The sequence below is a fragment of the Accipiter gentilis genome, chromosome 25 (assembly GCF_929443795.1).
Source record: "Accipiter gentilis chromosome 25, bAccGen1.1, whole genome shotgun sequence".
In the NCBI taxonomy this organism is placed as follows: Eukaryota; Metazoa; Chordata; class Aves; order Accipitriformes; family Accipitridae; genus Astur; species Astur gentilis.
The window spans coordinates 14,889,487-14,912,574 of NC_064904.1; the positions used below are offsets into that span (position 1 = coordinate 14,889,487).

The window sequence follows — 23,088 nt, forward strand, 5'->3', positions numbered from 1 at the left end:
GTAGGAGAAGCACTGTGATACACCTACCATTCTCTAGAAAGGAAGAAGTAGTGGAGAATGTAAAGTTTGATGGCAAGCTTGGTTACAGCAACCCTGAGATCTTGAGGGGTGTGAGGAAGATGGGTACCATAACGACAACACTGGCTTTCAGAGGGCAGGCTTCAGTTTGTTCAGAGAAGTAAGCAGGTAAGCAGGACCCCTTGAAGTACTGCCATGAAGGCCAAAGGGGCCAGGAGGACTGCTCAGTCTTCAAGTACTGTCTCCCCAAAGCAGAAGGACACTCCATACTGATGTACAGTAAGTTGAGCAGGCAGAGCACATGGCAGCTTGGCTTTATAACAGCTCATGAGTCTCCTTGGCCTTCTGTTGCAATGTCTGTTTTCAGGTCTCACAGGTGTCTCTATGTGAGTTTGGAGGAAATGGAGCATTACCCATGGTAGAGAAAGACTGATCAAGGACTCACTTAAGCAAAATCTACATACACAGGTCAATTGGACTGGATGGGATACATTTGAGGATGCTAAGGGAGCTGGAAAAAAGACGCATCTTTGCCATCTTTAAAAAGTTGTAGGAGTCGGGGGAAGTTGTCTATGACTAGAAGGCAGCAAGCATCAGGCTTTTTCTTCCAGAGGGGGAAGTAGGACACTATAGGCAAGTCAGCCTCCCCTCAGCCTGTTGGAAAGCTATGGAAGAAGTCTAACTGGAAACCATTTCCAAACACACAAAAGGCAAGAAAGTTACCAGGAACCACCAGCACAGATTTAATGAGGGCAGATCATGCCTGACTGCAATAAAAGCCACACTGCAGTCAAGGTAAATAGTAACCACTGCTCTTCCTTCGTCCCATTTCATCATTCTGCCTAGGCACCCTGGCAGCCAAATTGAGGACGTACAGACTAAACGGGTGAACTGCAAGTTGTGTGAAAAACTGGCCAGGTTCAAAGGGTAGTGGTCAGCACTTTAACCATCAGACTTACGAGTGGGATTAATACTGAGGTCAATACTGTTTAATGCCGTCATTAACGATATGGACAATGGGACACAAGGTTCCCTTTGCCAGCCTGCAGTCATCACACTGGGACAATGGCCAATACACTGATGGGCAGAGCTGCTATTCAGAAGAATCTTAAGATACTGCAGAAATGAGCTGACAGAGACCTCATGAAGTTCAACAAGGCAAATGCAATTTTTTTGCACCTGGGACAGAAGAACTGCAGGGCAACAAAACAGGCTGGGAACTGTTCGGGAGGGAGTAGCTTTGCAGACAAGGATCTAGATTCCTCATGGACAAAAAACCAAACATGACTTAGCAGCACCCAACTGCAGTGATGAAGGCTAACTGCATCCTGGAGCTGCATTATTAAGACTGTCGCCAGTAGGTCAAGGGAAGTGATAATTATCCCCTGTTCCGCACCTGTGAGACTATATTTAGAGTACTTTGTCCAGTTCAGGAGTCCCCTGCACAAGACAAGGCATTGACATATTGGAGCAAGTCCAGCAGAGAGCCGCTAAGATGATTAGGAGATTGGAGCACATGGCGTGAGGCTGAGAGCTGAATTTGCTCAGTCTTAAGACAACAAAGCTAAGGGGAAGGTCTCATTGGTGTCTTCAGCTACTCAGCGGGAGGTTGTAGAGAAGATGGAGCCAGAACTGCCAGAGACGCACAGCAAAAGGACAAGAGGCAAGAGTCACATTTCATCAAAATAAGTTCTGACTAGATACAAGGAAAAAATTCTTCATGGTGAGGGTGGTCAAGCATTAGAGAACAGGTAGTCCAGAGAGACTGTATCATACCCTTCCTTGGAGATACCCAAAGCTCAGCTGCTCTAGGCCCTGAGCAGCTTAATGCAACTTCAAAGCCACCCCTTTGTGGACCTCCAGAGGTCCCTTCCAACCTAAATTATTCTAGGATTCTACTATGCTCTCCTCCCTTGTTGTTTTAGTTTTGTTAAATAGTGTTCTCCATTCCTCTTCTTTGGATACTTGTGCTCTTCAAGCGTATAATATATTGTCCTGGTCTAATTCACGCTGTATAGTTCTAGCAGGAAGTAGAGCCCTCCACAATCACTTGTAATAAACCAGCTATGAAATTAGTGATGACAACGAAGGTTAAAGAATTAAGCAAATCGTTTAAATGTAAACAGTCAAAAATGCATTAGAGAACATCTTCAGAAATGCCTTCCATTTAGCATTAAAATACTGTTAGCTATGTTTTGGTATTTAAGAGGACTGAGGGAAAACACATTCATTTAAAGAAATGATTAAAAACACAGCACAACAGTTCAGAAATTGGATTAAGCTAGATGCAGCTGCAATCTTCAAACTTAGTTTAAACCAAATTTGAATATCTGCAACTGAAGCTTTCAAGTTATAATCATGCCATTGACCTTCCTTCCCCTCTCCCTTTTCTTTTTGGCCACTGAAGACTATTGAAAGTATCAGAGCTCCAAGGCAAGAACAACTCCCTTGTAACTACGACTCCGACATGGATATAGTGAGAGCAGATTGCCTGCAAAGAAACAAGAATAAACTGGCTATTTAGAGAGATTATGCAATGCAGCAGAGCTGTAAAATGAGATTTAAAGAGACAGAACTCTGCATTTCAGCCCTGTAAGTAACCATAAAAGTTAGGCAATACTGTAGCAATTTGAAGAGGCTCAGACAACAGAGGAAGAAGTCTTGTCAAAGGGTCCCCTCTCTGAGCTAGTATTGTGTTCATAATTCTTTCTCACAAAAACAGTACTGTTTGGCTCTTTTGTCTAATCCTTTGAAACAAAGTTAAAACACCTCTTCACATCATTGCATACATGTCCAGGTTTTCACTACAAAAAATGAGCTCTATGGAGAGATAGGAAGCATTTTGTGGACCTGAGCTCATTGAACCTGTGGAGCTTAGCATGCTCAGTTAGCACAGTACCACACACTGAAACTGATTATGAACTAATACAACAGTATTAAGTCTTTTCTGCATAAATATTTTAGCAAGTGTAAACAAGACTCCAGTTTTTATAAGCAGCCAATTCCCAAACGAACACCCACAAACATCAGCTGGTTCAGCAAAGAAAGGCAGAGACTATGAACTGCCATGCACCACCACATTATAAATAGCGAGGAAACATACAGCAAAGGCATGTGTGATAAGGGAGACTAGTTCTGTGTATTAGATATTCTTACAAACCTGGAAACTATAAAACCTTCAGGGTTTGCCCATGGCTTTGTTTAGAGCATATACATATATATATATAAACACCAATGCACAAAATAATGATTTTGTAGAACAGTCCAGAACTGTTGAGCAGTTGTTGGGAGATTTTACTTCTGCATTTCTTCACTTTAGAATGGAGGAAAACAAAAAAATTGTAAAATTATTACCTTAGGTATTCTAGTAAAAAACTGTTTTTCATCTAACTCTGAATATCTTTTCATTAAAAGCCTCAAAATATAGCAGCATCATACATTCAGCCAACCCCAGCTGCTTAGCTAGTGATTAAGTAAGAGACAGCGAGCCCAGACCACCTCCCTTTCACCTCCCCTCAAAAGACAGACATTACAGCAAGGAAGAATTTGGCCCAAACTACATGGGGGAGGGACGGGAAAGCAGAGGAAGGTTGTTGGGTTGTTTTTTTTAAAAAAACAGCAAGTCCCTGCTCCGTTGCTGGACTTTTCCCTGCATCATGTCAAGCCTGCAGGTTGCTGGCAAGCAGAACAGGCACTGTGCGAGACCTGCCAGCACTCTCAGACCACACACAAACATGCTCTCAGCTGCTCTCTAACACACTGGGGACGACCTCCAGAGCAATCTGGGCTCCGCCACCCATCCCTGCTTTCCAGAGTCTGGTTCTTCCCTTTGGCAATAGCGTGTATAGAGCACCATATATGAGAAAATCGTATGCTTACACTACTGAAGGTAGCAGGCAGCCTTGACGTAAGAGCCATCAGCAAGTAGGCCTCCTGAAGCGTGCTCACAAGCTGTGCTGCACCAGCATCCTGATGGAAGCTAATTTCAGCAGTTCATTTGCAACTCAGTTAACTTTGGAAATGCAAACGTAGTAGTACCAGCAAATAAATAAATAAGTAGCTTAGCATTTTTTCTGATCAGACAGCGTAGTGCTCCAAGGATAACTGTTCATTTTTAATACAGTCAACTATCAGTGCACTTCAGTCTCACTCAATGAACAACCCCACACTTTTTCTTTAAAATATATACAGTAAGTTCATTTACCTTGTTACACTTTCAAGTCTAAATACAATAGATATTAACATAGTTTCACCAAAAAAAACAGCCATGATCATGGGCATACAGTGGCAGGCTGAGATTTTGTAAGCTTACTGCCATAGCTCAATTTGCAATTAAAAACTATGTAAAGCTAAAAGTGTGATTAAATGCAGCAGACAACCAGCTCATTATACAGCAGCAGAGAGAAAAAGCCTTTCAAACACCAATTGCTCTACCTGAAATATCAGCTGCTGTTGTCATGCCTGGGAGTGAGCAAGAACATCACTTAGCTCATTGAAAAGAACTTTCCCAGAGACAGATTGGCAGCATGACAAATGCAGGTTGGCTACAGAAATCAAAGACCAAAAGGATAGCCACAAAAAAGACAAGAAAACCCGTAAAAAGCCTCAGACAGATACAGGTAAAAAGACAAATTATGTTCCTGTTTCAAAACTGTTTGGGAGATAATTTCATTTAAAGCAACTATAATTTCTTGGCTACAGTCTATCAGCATCATATACAAGTCAGAATCATTGTGTATGATTAGGTGGGCCCCTCCACACAAAAGCTGTGGTGAAGGAAGATGCTCAGACATATTCCCCAGCAAACACTCATACAAGAAAGAAGCCATGTTTAGATTCCAGAAAAACGCCTACGCTGTCTTTAATTGTGATTACCTTTCAGCATAACCAAAAGGGCTTTTGAAGAATTCAAACACTCCAAGAAGCAATAGGACAGCATTTTTCCTCCTCAGCATTTTACTTTTCTACAATTAAAGACAAGGAACTGAGCAGTCCTTATGCACAACAAGCCAGTTTATTTTTAAAGTGCCTGTGCAAAATTAGAGTTTTGATTAAAGTGCCTTCATCCAAAACCAAACTTCACTAACCATAAAAAGTATTGTAGTGGTCTTTTTCTACTGCTTATATAGGTTAACTTTATACAGGCATTTGTAAAACTTTTAAGATAGTAACTTTGGACCTGACTCTAAAACTAGCTCACGTAAAGTGCAAGCTTTACTCTGCCAAACAAGCAGGGCTCAATACTGTTCAGTACAAACAGCTGAATAAAACATTCTGTATATAAATCAGCCGAATAATGCCAAGTAAAGCAACCTGGCTATATTTCAGTAACACAGATCAATATTAACCTTTCTGTACCTATGGAGATATATCATCAGATCAATCTTATCCTTTGTATACCTATGCAGGCATAGTATCAGATAAGATTTTCTGTGAGTTGCACATATAATACTTTAATTTAAGAAAATACCTTTGCCTAAAATATTCCCCCAAAATGAGCACCATATCAGTAAATCCCATCTACGTCCCTTGGTTAATTACATGTCAGCTTCTGAGTCTTTGATATGACAGTCCATCAGCTGTCATCTCGAAAAGTCATGAGACAAGAGTATTAATTAGCCAAAAAATGACAACTCCTGTCCATTGATACGAGTAACAGCAATTGAAACAGGAAGACCATTCTATTTCTGGAATAAAAGCTGGTTGCATTCACTCTCTTTAAAGAGTGTAGATTATATAGAACTAAATTAGAATGTATAGCATGTAATGAGAGTATTTATTTAAATATCCTCTGGACGCTAAAATCTCTTTTCCATTTTTCCCCCTCTCTATTCAACAGTCACATATTAAGCACAATTACTACAAAGTGTGCGTAAATATATGCATTGTCTCACACTTCTACTGCATAAAAACAAAAGCATTTGAACAATTATACTTAAAAATAAACATGCATAAAGCATTTCAAGAACCCTGAAAACTGATAAAATAAAAAGCCACAATAGGTTAACAAATAATGAAAAGGTGCAATGTGCATGTCAACCTTGAAAAGGCCCCTTTAAACTACAATAGTATTGTCAGGTACCATTACCCTTTTTGCCAGCCAGCTACCTGACCTCATAAATCAGGTATAACAACCAAATGAGAGCACAATGTAAAATCAGCACTAGGCAGACTTGTCGACTGAATAACGAGTGGCCTGCCAAGGTTTTGAGGTCACATTCAAAACTAAAAATTAATTGTAATCAACCATATTGATAAAAAAAGTCATGGCAACAAGACTAAAGCTTGCAAGTACCATTCTGTAGAGTTTGTGCTCGTGACTCCTTTCCCAGATTGGCATGGAATCCTCCTCCTAAGGTTGGTGTTTTGCCTGCACCTATTAGGGGAGAAAGAAAAAAAAACAAAAAAACAGACAGACAGACATGTCAAATGCAGTAACTGAATTCAAGTATTAAAAGAAAACTTATTGTGCACTATATTCAGTATCTGTATAATCTACAACATGCCAGATTACATTAAGAAGGACAACAGAAGTGCTTAAGTCATTGAGTACAAATCCTGTGCAATTTATTTCTTCCTTGGGATACCATAAGAATTACATGGCTCCATAAACCCTCCAAATCTCAGCTCCAAAGAAAGTACAAAAATGTCGCAACCCCTATTTTAGGTAGAACATGAAAATCAATATTGTAAAATATTTCTCAAAGTAAATGATGAAACAATTGCCTAGTTAATATTTTTGGTCTGAAGAATATTCAATACAGAATTTTAATAGCTAATTACTGGCACTACAGAACATAAAACATGTTTAGCATTCAATAATGACTGTATTGGCTACTACAGATGTAACATTTACTTTAAAATAACTTCAGTTTAACATTAGGCACACACAGTGACACCTAGGCTACAAAAAATCCAAGTCTGGAACTGCTACTTTTATACCCTGAAAGGCTGGAGACTAAAATAAGTTGAGTTATAAATTAGCATAAACTAGAGGCTGGTTTATGCATCCATGCCAATGCTGAGAAGCCTGAATGCAGAGTCTGCTGGGAGTCAATGGAACTACTCATGCAAACCAATCTCACAGAACAGGTAATTAAACTACCAAGGACAGAAATAGTCTGCCACTAAAGCAGGAAGTTTTTTTAAAAACAATCAGGCTACCTCAAGCAGGATATTCTAATCTATCAGCCTAACAGCAAGTGAGACCAAAAAGCTAAATTGCACAGGACTTAAAACAAGTAATTTGTTAGTAATGGGACTTCTTAATTCAAGTAGTCTGCTCTTCAGAATACGGAAAAAAGTCATCTTGTTGCCTATGATGCCTACAGTTTTTCCTCAAGTTCTTGTAGCTACGTTTTCTCATCTTACACCAGTTCTCTAGAACAAACTAGAATGGCTTTGGAATAGAAACATAGAGGAGTGAAGTTTTACTTGAAAGCAGTTGAGGACATTTCTCCTACACACCTGAATAAGATACTTCCAAAGCAGGTACAAATGATGAGAAACTGTGACATAAATTGTTCACTCTTAGTAAACTTTCTTGTCTAGTCTCCTCTCAGCTGTATTTAATGTTCATCCATGTTGAAGAAAAAAAAACAAACAGAAAAGCTAATATTCCTGCAGAATTATTGTCTATAAGTCTTCGAAGCTTAATTTTCCATACAACCTTTAAATTAGGTTCACGGTGCTATCCACAACACTTTATTAACAGATCCTTTCAACAAACAATAATTGGAAGCTCCCACATAAATGCTCCACAGCTTAAGTACTTCAGTTCAACATCTTAATTAGAAATGAAAAATATTCAAGTGACCTCCTCACTAGATACAGAGGTAACCCTCCCAACTCTATTTACTCCAGACTATTATAGACAGCACTGTCTCCTTGCTATTCTTATAGGTACAGTCTCATATTTCCACAAATGCTCTGAAACAAACCAATGAGGCAAAACAGAGAGAGGTTACCAAACTACCCTAGCGCACATAACATTTTTGGTGTACATTTAATAAGAATGGATTACCTGGCAAAAATTATATCAACAGTGGCAATAGTTTTATGTTCCTTTTCTTCAGTAGCAAATCTAACTTCAGGAATTCTACCTCCTACCCTCCTTTTTTTTGTTGTTTTGGGGTTTGCTTTACCACAGGCTACCTCACTTGAGTGTGTGCTCTCCTGCTGCAAATCAGACAAGTATCATGATGTACAGTGGAGGAGGCCATAAGCTGTAGGGCAAGAGCAGGAACAAACTGCAGGGCAGGCTGGAGGTAGCAGGCACATCCAGCACTTGCATCAAAGGCACCGTTGCCCTCTCCTGAGAACAAAGGCTCCACTTTTCAGTCCCCTCTATCTTTGAATAAACCAAAATACTGAACTCTACTGGACCATTATTGTCAAAACAGCTACCTTACTCTTTTACAGGTTTCCCTGTCACTACTAAAAAGCCTGCGCAAAAGCAATCTTAGAGTAGTGATAAGCAATACTATTAACAAAATAATTTAACTTACTCAGAAGCTAAACTCCAGAAAGAATAAAAACAAAATAAAATTAAGCTGAGACTTCAGTGGTTTTGTTCTTTAAGATTCTTCTTCATTAGACATCGAGATATAACATTGTACATAAAAGTAATTTCTTTCCAAGCTATACAGTCTGCAGCAGATACTAGCAGAGCTATCAGAAAGACAAATTCTGCTATCAGAGTTGATGTGCCCATTTCTCAGCGAGTTAACTGGAAGGACTGTACATCTCTAATTAGCATTTGGCTTTGAAAACTGTCAGAAAACTAGTCTGTTGAGCACTTACACTCTCAGAACTGCAAACTAATGTTGCCATTGACTATGAAGTCTCACCATCAGCTTTCATCTTTACATGCAGAATGCAAACCAAACTCATTAACGTAACTGTTCAGCTGGGTAATAAAAAGATAAACTCTTAAAAAAGAAAACTGTGAAATCATCAAATTCATTTAAAGACAAAAATCCCTACAAAGCTAGTCATTTAAAAAGTACAAAGGAAAGGAACAGCAATCACTAGACGCAACCAAATTAACATCCCAGCTTAACTGAAATTTTTACATTTCTTGACCTTTTTCCATTTTTCCCTCTACAACTTCAAAAGCGAATTAAACAAGCTTTAGGTTTTTCACATTCAGCTTTCAAGACATACAAAAATATATCCAAGAAGTATTTGGTGTCTTCAAGTACTGCCTGCCAAATCTTCAAATCTTCAACATTAACACTAATATTTCCCTAAGCCAGCTCAAATACCCTTCTTCATAAAGTGGCACCTCCCAAGGTACATTGTCATCTACTGATTATTTTTAGAAACTAACTCAGATTCTCAGCTTTGCGTAACTGAAGCCTCCTCTCCAAGTTAGCTTTGGATGTTTACATGAAATTTTGGACAACAGAAGGTGTGGAGAGATGTGTTATGCAGCTCAAAAGTACAACTACTCAACTTTTTTGTGGTCCTCTCAGTGGGCTACAGTCCCCCAAGACACCAAAAGAAAATTGAAGATGAAGGAGAAACACCTGAAAACTTGACAATACTCAGTCAAAGCTTACACAGGTCCAGACCCAGCCCATAACCCTGCATTACTCAAGTACTTAACTACAGTGACCATCCCTCAAGCCATCCCCACGTCTGCTCTGTGCAGCACAATTGAGGGCACAGCTGCTGTGCGCAGAGTCAAACCCAGGCACCTTGGCTGTTTCTGTTTTGCTCCACCGACCCACTGACGAAGGAAGACATGTCACCCTGCTTCTCTACAAAAATCTTCCTCAAGCAGTAAAAGGAGCAAGCAAAGCTTGAAGTCTGTGGTAACCTTGAACAGCAATAAAGAGACGACAGATAGCAGGAAGAGCACTTATCACGTCCCTCCACACAGAGGGGACAAAGAGCAGCCACTCGTGCATCTCCAGCTTTAAGGGCATTGTTCTGAGAGCTAGTGACATGCTGAGTTTCAGATTTAACACCTGGGGAAGAAATAGATTCAGTCCCAGCATTATGGATTTTGTTTCCTCTACATAAATGAGCAAGCGAAGACAGAGAATGAAGCTGCTTGCAACTTGACCTGAAGTGTATCTGCTATTTGATAGGACCAGTCCTACCAAAATCCTTCCCTGTGAAATTAAAACAAAAAAAATACCAGCCCTTTCTTCAGGACAAGGTAGGAGAAAAACCTTCAGTTTAAAACCCACGTATTTACAGACCCAGCATAAAATCTGGGTCTGGTAAAGAATGCAGACTGTATCACACCAACAGTTTCATAATCAGGGTAGACTAAATAATCTAAGAAAAATTAATGAGCTTCCTACTCAAGTAAATGTCCCATCACAATTCATGCCTACAATAGCAAAATGATGTGATTAACATTTTCTGAACACAGAAAACTACTTAAGTCTGTAACCAAAATAATTCTTTTCTCAGCCATTTTTACAGGGAAGTTGATGGACCTGCATGCACCACAGCCTGCTGAAATGGTACTGCTGAATAACTTACATAGACAGACTTTTAATCTACTCCATCACAGCTAACTATCTATGGGCTTATTTTCATAACTACCAACCAAACATACTGTTATGTTCGCAACACCCGAGTTAAGGGCTGCACAAGTCTATGAAACCGGTCTGCATCCAAGTTATGTGCACAATTCAGCATTTTCACAACTGACAGCATTATACTCTGCAGCACTCCAAGCAAGCATTTGTTGCCATCACAAGGACAGCATATAAAAGACTCAATGCCAGAAAAAAAACCCACTATACACTTAACTGATGCAAGATTGCCACCTGGAGGATTTCAGAAGAGAAGCAAAAATTGATTCAGTTTATCTCACTAAAACATATAGCAGATAATTATTTTTTGCATGAAGTAGATGCAGGTTTCCCCTCTTCCTTAACAACATAACATGATTATGAATTGGTTTTGTAATGAGAAAACCTAGAACAAAGTGTAACAGGTAAATACTCTTCAGGATTTCCCAAAAAGGCCTGCAAATCCAGCACATCCATACTTTCGTCTGTGTTGCAAATTACATCATGACCACTCTACATAATTTAAAATTAACTGTGAATTAGTGTCATCTCTAGAAATCTGGACCACAAGTAAGAGGAATTTTGCTGATAACATTATTTTCACTTTTCAGTATCCAGCGGTTTCATTTCAAGTTTAGTGTGTGTATTACTGGTGGAACCCACTTCAGGACTGTTTGAGGCTGCACTGTAAGAAATATTTTATGTCAGGATTTGGTCTATCAATATATCCTACAAGGGAACCAATTAACAACTACCAAGTAAAAACAAAACTGCTACTCCTTCCACTTTTGTAATATTGAAAAATACAGAAAAATCCTTTATTGTACATAACTGACCAGACAAAAAACACATGATCTGATACAAACATAGAGTCATCCTCTTTACTGTCTCACTAGCACTTACTGTGACAGTAATTGTCCATCTTACAAAGTATCAGAAGAAAAAAAAGGCATAGAAGATGAATGGCTAGTAAGCTTAGCTTGAATTTTATGAAAGCTTTTCCTCCCTGTATATAATCTCTCCCTTCTTTCCAGTTTGCTGACTGTAACTTTCCACTTCCACAAACCCCAAAAGAGTGAAATACTTCAATCAATTCAAACACCAGTCAAGTTCTACATTTGAGGTCGATGTAGCTCACACTCCTAGATGGAAAACCATCATGAAGTTTTTAAGGATAAAATAGTACATGCAAAACCCTTTAGTAAACTTTCATAGGCACACCTGAAAAATTGAACATACCACAGCTTTACTAAAGGGTAAGCTACATTAGATTTGTCAAAGGACACTGCAGAGTAAGGGTAGACGTTCAGCATTTATGGCAGTACAAGTGGGTCACTGTAGTAAGTTGCTTATAATTTACTTGCAACCAAAAAAAAAATTGTATTAGCAGGAAGAAACTTTTCCTTGATATTCTAATATTTGAAACAGCCATTGTGGAGCCTCCTACACTAGAAGTTTTAACGAACACTTGTTGGTGTGTTAAGGGCTACTAGTTCACAACTTTCCTTTCTCCCTATGAGCAAAAGCAAGCAGGTATCTTTCCACAAGCAACATTCTTCCCACCAGCCTCAAATTAGTATCTTGCAAACTCATGTACATTTGGAGATGGAGAGTCATAGTGTATGTATACTGCACAAGAGCCATGAGCTCTGCGTGATCCTGACTCGGTGCTGAAGTTGGATTAATACTGTCAATGCCCCTTGCAGCCTCCCATTTCTATGACTATGTCTGTATAGTTGTCACCATCCTAAAACCTCCTGGCCTAGTCACTATGTAAGAGTAAGTTAAAAGACTTTAATTCACACCAGTTATTGTAAATCTCAAATAATAAATGCCAACCTAGCATTTAAAGAAGAGAACAAGCATTAGTAATTTATTATGTATTTTTAATCAAAAGCCACCAAAACAAATAGAAATTCCAAGCAATCAACCATAAAACAGTACAGCTGAGTCAAGACAGTCACACCGTTCAATCTCACATGGACACACCAGTGATGCCCATTCACCCGAGATCCCAGAGGCAGAGCAAGTCCTGTGTGGCAAGAATCCCACTTTGGTGGCCAGCCAACAATTACTCCATAACCCTCCTACTGAAGTAGTAACCTTGTATTGGCTTTGTGTGGCAAGGTTTTTGGTAGCGGGGACAGTTACAGGGGTGGCTTCTGTAAGAAGCTGCTGGAAGTTTCCCCTGTGTCCGACAGAGCCAATACCAGCCGGCTCTAGGATGGACCTGCTGCCAGCCAAGGCTGAGCCCATCAGCGTCAGTGGCAGTGCCTCTGTGATAACATATTTAAGAAGGAAAAAAAGTTGCTGGGACACAAACAGCAGCCAGAGAGAGTGAGAACATGTAAGAGAAACCCTGCAGACCCCCAGGGTCAGTGAAGGAGGAGGGAGAGGAGGTGCTCCAGGTGCCAGAGCACAGATTTCCCTGCAGTCCGTGGGGAAGACCCTGGGTGAGGCAGGCTGTCCCCCTGCAGCCCAGGGAGGTCCACAGTGGAGCAGATATCCACCTGTGGCCGGGGAGGACCCCACGCCGGAGCAGGGAGATGCCCAAAGGAGGCTGTGACCCCATGGAAAGCTCACACTGGAGCAGGGGAAGAGTGTGATGAGTCCTGCCCCTGAGGATGAAGCAGCAGAAATAACGTGTGATGAACTCACCGTAAACCCTATTCCCCATCCCCCTGTGCCGCTGCAGGGGGTAGGTAGAGAATCCGGGAGTGAAGTTGTGCCCAGGAAGAAGGGAGGGGTGGAGGGAAGGTGTTTTGAGGTTTGGTTTCATTTCTCATTACCCTACTCTGGTTGATTGGTAATAAATTGAGTTAATTTTCCCCAAGCTGAGTCTGTTTTGCCCATGACGGTAATTGGTGAGTGATCTCTACCTGTCCTTATCTCGACCCACAAGCCCTTTGTTATATTTTTCTCTCCCCTGTCCAGCTGAGGAGGGGGAGTGACAGTACAGCTTTGGTGGGCACCTGGTGTCAAGCCAGAGTCAACCCACCACAATCCTGTAGGTCTTATCTGAAGTTGAAAATGCCCTTAGCTCCACCAACTTGTCTTCTCCATCCCACAGTTCTGTTGCCTCCAACTACAGAGGCTGCATTTCATTATGCTAACCTCCATTTTTTTATCCTGTTTTCCCCAGGGAAAACAGTGCCCACAGCAGCCCTGCCCACTGCTCTCCTCTCCCTGCCCAGTTGCAAACAAACCTGAGAGGGGGACAGAGGTCTCAAAACCACACGGTTTCTGTCAGTTTTGTAAAAATAGGCAGCTGGTTGGGGAAGACACACACTAAGGGCTAGCTAAAAGCTTCTGAAAAATAATTCTGATATAAGTTTTTACTAGAGATGTGACCCCAAACTCTGTAGCAGGCATGGGGCAGCCATGGCCCAGGGCATCAGGCACCTCTGTGGGTGCAGGGATGGGCTGAGGCCAGGTGGGATGTCAGCCTGCATGTGGGGATCAGGATCAGGCCCAGCAAGGGGAAGGAAACAGGGTCAGACATGTTCCCGGGATGGCCAGGCAGGACCGTAGGGACGGGCTAAGGCCAGGCAGGATGTGGGCCTGGCTCAGCAGGGCCCACAGGCAGGCAGGGCAGGGCTGTGGGGAGCTGGAGACCGGCCCTGCTGAGGAGTTGCTGGGGCAGGGGCGGACATCCCTGGGGGTCTGACGTGGGGTCCGGGGCTGTGCACAGGGTTGGGGGAGCCCCAGGGAGAAGCTGGTCAGGAACAGCAAGGGCCAAGAGCACCTGGCAAAGCAGACAGCCCTTCTGCCACTGGACAGCACACACACACGAGATCCCCAGAATTTCTAAAGGGCAGGTTTCCAGACTGCCTTATGGTTTGCGCCCAAGAAGCTTATCAGATGCTATTTTTCTCAACTTACTACCAAGCATTTAAAGGTGATTTCTGGAACAAAAGAAGCTGAGCTTCCCCAGACACTGTATGTTTCAGGATCACAAGCTCAGTATGCCTTGCAGTGCCCTTTTCTCATGCTGTATTTTCTCAGTTGTGTCTTCCAGCTTGCCCCTACACTGCCTGCACACCAGGTCTCTAAGGTGGGTCTGTTTTCTCCTCCTTTAATTAGTCTCAGATTTCCACTTTCTCAGCTTCTTTAAAGAAAAACCTGATGAGAGACCTGGACTATCAGTTTTTGCACCATGTTGAGCTTTCCTCCCCTCACTCTCTTCAGCTTTGTACTCTGTTTTTCTCCTGTCAGCCTAAGGGTAAATACTTGTGAAAACGGTTTCTCCCAACAAGTACCACAAGACAGAGGACTCCCAACCAGACACAATGAAAGAGTGATCAGACAATTTGCTGCCTTCAAATGTGGCACACAACTTGCAACTTGCCTTTCTGCAAAAGCAGCTGCCATAAAACCAATGCAGATGTGCTCGATGGAGCTCCATTTTCCAGGATGCAATTACAGTATAACAACAGAGAGGGAGAAACTTAGCTCATTCTTAGACCCTGTATTGCTGTACTTCACGCTGGGATGAGTTCAAATGTTATGACTGATAGGAGTCTGTTAAGAACTTGGGTATGAAGAAAAAAAAAAAGTAGGATGCATTCATTCCAATTAGCAAAATGAGGAATTTTAATTCAAATGCTCCCCAAATTTGACAAGAAGCCACAGAGAGCAACCTCTTTTGGCTAGTTTGAGACAGTCTGAACTGGCTATCAATTATAATGTGGATAATTATTCCTCAAAACTAGACTCAGCCAGGAAAAGCACATGCCTCAAACATTTTCTGTGCAAATAACAAGAGTTCCCTTGAGCTCAAATGTGCATGACAACCCCTTCCCACTAGTATCTGCAGACTTTTCCAGGGTCAAATCAGTTTAGCTCAGAAACTCAATTTCAACACACAGCCTTCACAAGCTCCAAGAGTAAAACATGTCCAGGGTTAAGCATCACGATGGACTCTTACCTGGCTGTGACCACTTACAACAGAACTAGGAATTATAATTAACTGGATCAGTACGGAGACCATCAATGCTTTCACTAGCTTGTGCTTCGTGAGGACTTTCCTACCAGAAGATCAATCGTATCTTTCTAGATACACAATAACTCCCTTCCAGAGTATGAAGAGGGTATCCCCTTGCTAGTGAAAGAAATTACCAGCTCATGACACAGCAAGCAACAGGTACCTCACAAGAAGTGATGATGTCACCACCCAAGACAGACAGCATTAGTAAGAATTGTGGGATCAGGCTAACCTGCAATCATATCCTCCATCAAGACCATGGCAATGAAGAGCATCAGCGTTATTATGCTGAGACAGACAGGTCATGCCCATCTCCAAAGGGCATCTCATCAGGACTGGGATGGCCTAGCTCTCTCTTTGCATCTTTACATAAGCACACTATCTCCTTTTATATTGCCCAGCTAACATCAGGGAAGATTTCATAGTCCTTATTACAAAGTACTGCATGCGCAACGTCATAAACCTTACTCCAAATAAATCTTCACCTTGTAGCCTGGATTCCTGGACACCTTATCACAGAATCTCACAATTGTAAATATCTCTACCACCACTTCTCACGAGGAGATCAGAAGAATTAGCTAAGCATTTTTAAGAGACAGTATACCTATATAACTGTCAAAGTCAGAGGAGTTTTGTGCTCACCACTTCCCAAAATACAAGCTAAAAAAACCCAAGTATGAATATCTAGGGACACCTACACTTCATGCTGCAAAGCCATAGCCCCCTGATTCTTAGACCAGCTTTAAAAGAATGGCCAAAACCCTCAAAAGCATCTTTGTAGAGCTCTAAGAACATGATCTTCCCCTGAAGACTCACAAGAACAGCTGTGCCAAGTCAGATCGAAGGACTGTCTAGTCCAGTATCCTACCTCTGTATGATAGAGTCCATTAATATACATGCCTACAAGTGAACACAAAACATAGGAGGAAAGTTTGTCATGATGCTTCTCTCGTATAATCTCCCAGAGTCTAGAGACCTGTGGCTCAAGGATTTCCTGAGCCAGAAATAGTATCTTTTTTTTAATGGCCATGACACATTTTTTATTCTGTTTGCCCAATCATTTTTTGACTCGTGAACTTTTAACATCCACAACTTAAGATTCACAATAAATTTTTTTCTGAAAAAAAAAAATGAACAAACAAAAAACCTCCTAATGCTTCTGAACCTCCTACTTGCTACCTTTAAAATAAGCTAGCTGCTAGATTTCTTAGCAATCCCTAGTTTTTGCATTATGTGATACTGAACAATTGCTCATCCTTGTTCATGTTATTCTACTGTATTTACAGACCTCTACTATATCCCCATTCAATCATCTCTTTTCCATTCTGAAGAGGCTGAGTCTATTCAGCCATTCTAACTGAGCAGCTCTTCAAGAAGCCCTACTCTTAATCAGCCCATCTCCCTCTCTGTATCTTTTCTAGTTCTATTAGAGGTTTTCTTGAGGAGGAAGAAGAAAAGAGAGAAACACACCAGAACTGTACACAATATTTAAATTGCAGATAGTGCTATGAATATGTAACAGTGTATGTATATGCTGTCATAGTCTCCTGATAACTTCTAACATTCCCCTCCCCATTCTGTTTTTTTGTACTGCGAATGAACGCTAAGCTAAATGTTTTTACAGAGCTCTCCGTTAAGACCTAGTGATCTCCTTCCCAAGTTATACTAGCCAGTCCAGATGCTGCCATCCCACAGGTGGAAGAAAGTAACAATCCCAACTCTCACTGCAACTCTCCATCCCGCCTGCTATCCTACTATCCAGCTACCAAGAGCAACAGGTCCTTCTACAGTCTTTACCACCCCAAATAATTTGGCATTACCAGCAAACCTCATTAACTCACCATTCACCTGTTTTCCAGATCATCAGCACAGATTTTATGGAATCTCACTGGCACCTCCTTCAGGAGACTTATTATTTATTTCTAGTCTACATTTCTTATAATTTGAGTAGTTACTCTGCTCTGTAAGGACTTTCCCTTACCCATGACAGCTCAGATTCTCAAAAAGCTTCTGGTGAAGGATCTTGCCAACCTCCTTTTTCAAATCCAACCATCTGCTTTGTCCACTTACTGACTTCTTCAGAAAACTCCAAAAGATCTGCAAGGCATGCCTTCACTTTGCCAAAAAACCTTCTTCCCCCATATTTACCTGCACATCCATCTATTCCGTCCTTCGCTGCTTCTGCCCTTTTGCCCAACAGACTTACTAGACTGCATTTCCCCAAACCTCACTACAGTAGCAAAGCGAGAGCTTTCAGTCATATTCAAGCACAAGCCCACTCTTTCTCAGCACACTAATGCTCAGCTTTAAAACTGTCAAAACAATGGAAAGAAACACTCACACACCTGCACTGGAAAACACTGGCTATAGCAAGCTTCCTTGTGAAAGGCATCAGTGTTGAGGCTGGGGCTTCCTACACTAGGCGCATTGATAGCTGAATATAAATACTGCCTGGGAAAACCTAACTGTGATCTCACACCTTCTTCCAAACCTGAGAGAACCAAAAAAGGGGATTTCCCATGTTTTACAGTGAGGTTGCTGGGCTTACTAGCAAGGACTTGGCATGATCTAGACAGGCCACTTCATATTAACATTAGAGAAGTGCAGGACTCTTCTTCCTCCTTCAGCAAACAACTGCAAGATTCTGAAACCTTAACAAACAGCTTGGCAAAAAATAAAAGGTTTTGCTAGATGTACCAAAGAGAAGTCAGTAACAGTATCTCAGAGCTTTCCATTCCCTTTTGCTTCTTTATGATGAAAATGAAAATAAATTACAAATAAAGGCATCTATAACCATTCGACACATATTAGCACACAAACAGAAGCCTTCATGAATCTTGGAAGGGTCTGGGGAATCTTACTGTACAACAGGAGCTCTGAACTCCATAGACACCAAGAGCCTCATTCAACTCCCAGCTCTGCAACAAAGAACCTGACAGCCCTCATACATAGACAACAGTCTCAGAGTCACACAGCCCTCCTGACCACAAGCCAAGGTCTCAAAAACAGTAGCCCAGGCATCTCTGACACTGCAAAAGCCCCACACATTAGGGCCGCCTGTGAACACCAGACTGCAGTCCAAGGAGCCTCAGCCCAAGGCATTTCATACACAGGGAATCCCTTGGAGCCACAGACCTAAAGAGCCAACAAAAACAGGAGAAGGTGTTAAAAACAGGCAACTTTGATAGAAATCTGCTCACGTAATGAGAAGTCACTGAAAGCTATAGCTTACCAAAAAACGTCGCTTTCAGCAAGTACGTGTTTTCTGACTTAAAAGAAATGTATGTTCCATTGGAAGCTCCCCAGCCAGCACAGCACTCAGAGATACAAATTCTACCTTGCTTACACAGGAAGGGACTTTTCTCCCCATTCCCAAATACTTAGATCAGTGTCATACAAGCATAATAGACAAGCACACATCATGAAGACACTGTTATTACAGCACAAATACATCTTTTCAGATTAGCTTGCATCACTCCATTTAAGTCAAGCAAAAAAAAATTATTTCCAACAGAAGCATCTGTTTTGGAACGTAAAGAATTATAACAGCATAAAGAACCCATATCCAAATTTCCTTAAAGTATTTACTGTGTGAAACAGGGCCCGCTCTCATCCTTGCAGTAACTTAGCAAATCTACAAACAGCATTGTTTTGAACGTCCTGTTCTATTGTTTCCTCAAACAACACCTCACCAAACTACATACATTAATGCACATGGGGACTTGCTAGAAGATCACAGTATGAACCCAGAGTGATGCCTCTGCACCACATCTTGTGCCAGCCAGATAAAGCCACCATAAGCACGCTAGAATGTGCTCCAGTTACATTTTCACTTTTACACACCCACCTGTCACCACAGAGTTTATCTGTCTTCATGGGTGCTAGAATTATTTTTCAGTCACATATGACAGCTACAGAAGATCAAGGAGTTAATGCACTATCCATCAAAAAAGATCAGCCAACAACAGCACCTCAGGATTTGCAGAAAAGGGGAAAAGTCCCTTAAAGGAACTTAGGAAACTACTGTGAAATTCATTCATTCAGAAGAAAAAGCCTTAGTATGGTAGACTACTCTCTTTTCTTTGTGATATTTTTTTCATAGGATAAAGGCATCCCAAAATGAGCTCTTGCTTGCATGCCATCTGTCCTGCATTATTTTGGGTGGGAGGGAAAAAGCAATCCAAGCCCTTAAAAAAGTAGTCTCCACATCACTACAGGACAAAGTGAAGGATACAAGAGCTGCTCATGAGCTATAAAAAAACATAATGCCAGTACCCTGAGTTGGAAGACAGGAACAGCATCAGACAAATCCTAGTCTACAGTAAACTCCCAGACTCCAATATGCAAGTGCTGCCCTCTCCACCACAGACACACAATCCATCAGTCCTCCTTATTTCACTGCTAAGCTCCTTCCCATGCTTCTTGCCTATGCTTCTTTCTCCTTATACACATTCCCCATACGCGTCTTCCTTCTCTCCCCTTCCAAACACTATGCCCTCTTCACACGGCCTTTTTCCAGGCACACAGTTCCTCATGCTCCAGGGCATTCACACGAACACCCCAACCCACCCATTTACAGGAGGAGACTCTTGATCCTTTCACTTCCAGCCTCCTTCTCCTCCACCACACCGCCCCTGTGGCTCCCTGTACTCCCTCTACCCATCACACACCCAACCCCCCCGTCCTCCACCCCAAACAATTTCCCATCCCTCCCCACTCCCCGGGCACCCAGCCCTTCCACGCAGAGCCCCAAACCTTCCCTCCTGCCCCCACCCCACCCCACGCAGAGCCCCAGACCCTCACGCACTCGCTCCCACCACACACAGAGCATCTCCCCCAAATCTCCCTCCCCGTTCATCCCGGCCTCCCCGCCTCGCCTTGCACAGCGCGCTGCCCTCCCCACCGTCTCCCATTTCCACTCTGTGCAGCGCTGGCTCCCCCACGCACCCTCCCCGCCCCTCCCTCGCACAGCACCCTTCTCCACGCGCCCTCTCCCCCACGCACCGACCCCGCACCCCCCTCGCACAGCACCTTTTCCCCTATACGTTGTCCATACCCCCCCCAGTCCCCGCTCCCCCATACCCTTCGGCACAGCACCCTCACCCACCCCCCCCCCCCGCCCTGCCCCTGTCCTCCCTCACAGGGAGGCCGCCCCGGCCCGGCCCCGGCGCTCACCGTCCAGCGACACGAACTGCCCCACGGCGGAGGATCCGCCGCCGCTGTTCTCCACGAACTGCACCTCGGAGACGATGATGTTGTCCTCCAGCACCGAGCCGCAGCCCGTGCACACCGCGTCCCCGCGCGCCGCGTCCACCTCGATCTCCGAGCAGCCGCAAGCGGCGCACACCCGTCCGCCCGGCATCTTGCCCACCGTCCCGGAGCCGGGCCCGGGCGCCGGCCCCGGCCGGTCCGCCGCCGCCGCCGCCGCCTCCTCCCTGCCGCTACCGCCGCGGCGCGGCCCGGCCTCGGCACAGGCCTCGCTCGCCGGGACCGGCAAGGGGAGGAGCGCGGCGGCGGCCGCCCTCGCCCGCTCTCGCGAGACTTCGCCTGCCGCTCCCCGCCCCTCCCTCCTTCCCTCAGCGCCGTGGGGCGGGTTCCCTTCGCCATCCCCGGGGAAACGACCGCGAACCGCGCCTGCGGCCCGGGCGGCCGTTACTGAGGCGGCTCCCGCGGCCCGGCCGGGGGCGGGAAGGCGCTGGCGTCTGTCAGCGCAGCGCTGAGCTCCTGCGGCCTCGCTGAGGCGGCGGGAAGGCGCCCTGCCAGCCAGGTCTTGGGGAGGCCAGGGACGGCTCTGGAGGTGCTTCTTGAGGAGCAGCTGCGGGCCCCGCTCTCAAAAAGGGGAATTATGTTTGCGGCCCTCCATTTTAGGGTGTTCTCCTGCCGGTGGTGAGCGTCTGCCAGCACCAGGCAACGCGCTTGGGTATTCGCAGTCCTGCTGATACCGGAAGGCCGGTCGAAGAAACTCTCTAGGACTCGTTTTGGAGTTTCTTTCTTGCAGCGCTGGATGCACGGGGGATAGTTCCACATTCCACACGCCACAGCTTTAGCACAAACAGGTTATATAGAATAACTATTTGCGTATTAATCAGATTAGTATACATATGCATAAAAATGATTGCAACTGATTATCTTAGTACTGCCTACATCCGATCGTGCGCAATGAAGGATCCATTTGAGTCGAAGGGCTGCTTTTGCGACCACCGACCCATTTGAAGTTCTCGTTGGCTGTCCTTGAACTCTTTATTCTTGTCCTTGTTCTTTGATCTTGAAGCTTAACGCGGTTTCAATCATGTGTGGTCGGTTTCAACATTGTTCTCATCTGGCGTACAGGAGCATCTAGTTGTAAGAGCAAAGAACTGCAAAACTTATGAGTAACTACCTCTACTAGTTAATTGCTTGGCTGTACTTTTGTCTATTGTTTCCATCATGGTGTTAGTATAAGATTTCTAACAATTATTTACCAAATCTCACTTTTACAGTCACCTAGCAGCAAATCAGTTTCCACGGCTGGTACAAAATATTAAAATCATCAAAATATTTAGACATGCCATACAGAATGTATGGAAATATGCTATCACTGCAAAACTGGGCCTGCAGTGTTTCAGATCAAGTGATGTGTCTTGTGCTTAAGGCAGATCATGAGGTTTCCTTACAGTTTTCCCCAGGATTCATTCATTGCACCACAGACTTCTTACCTAACCTTATGTAAGTCAATAAATTCATGTCATGGTTTCTGTATGATAAAACAAGGGTGGTAACACTTCCCTCCTGCCAATCCTTGTCCTTCCTCCCAATTTAGGTGGTTTGATTTGTACGGAAAAGAGTATCACTAACACAATTTGCTCTGTGGTACATTATTTCTGACACCCTATGAAGACTATAATTAAAAGTTGTGTAAAAACACATGGTATACAGTGAAAAATGCGGGCCTCGTGTTCTCCTCTTCCGTGTGCCAATTCCAGTGTTCCCTGAAAATAAAATTGGGGCTACAACACTCACATTTGAATTTCAAAAGTATAATACTTGTTATGCTTCAAAAATTGATTAATTCATCAATCAAATCTAATCAATCATTCTGTAGTACATAGGTAAAACTTTCATGAGGCATAATGAATCAGTTTCAGTAAAGCACTTTGAGCTCTGCTTAACAAAGGTGCCATAACGTGCTTTGTAACTCTTCGGGTTATTAATTCCTGAATCAAAGAACTCAGTTTTCATCCAAGAAAGTTACTGCTCACTTTAGCACTCAACCCACATGTAGTAAATTAGGTCCCATGCCACAAATGGGAAGGAAACTGAGCAGAATAGGTACAGTAGCTGAATGTTTGTATAGACTTTCTTCAAAATACACAAGTCAGTTAATGCAGAAGCAGAAACTTTCACCTTCTTACAAACTCACTGCTATCAGTATTCATCTTCCACCAAGTGACTCTGATGCAGCCAGGTATCACATACAGATCTCTATGAACTGACCAGACAGTGGTACAAAATGACTAGCTGTAGCACGTTTAGAGGCACACTGGGGCACATACTAAAGATATATTCTTCTAT

At 43.0% G+C, this 23,088-nt stretch overlaps 1 protein-coding gene across 1 annotated transcript in view; it reads right to left on the reverse strand.

Moving 5' to 3' along the window:
- BRF1 (BRF1 RNA polymerase III transcription initiation factor subunit) overlaps positions 1 to 20,949 on the reverse strand; it is a 176,537-nt gene extending 155,588 nt beyond the window's left edge. Inside the window, exons 1-2 of the mRNA XM_049828830.1 lie at positions 20,713 to 20,949; positions 6,314 to 6,394 (exon numbers count right to left, since the gene is read on the reverse strand). Coding sequence (XP_049684787.1) covers positions 6,314 to 6,394; positions 20,713 to 20,899 — 268 coding nt within the window. The 5' untranslated portion in view covers positions 20,900 to 20,949. The remainder of the gene's footprint in view (positions 1 to 6,313; positions 6,395 to 20,712) is intronic.
- Positions 20,950 to 23,088: the final 2,139 nt, after the last annotated feature.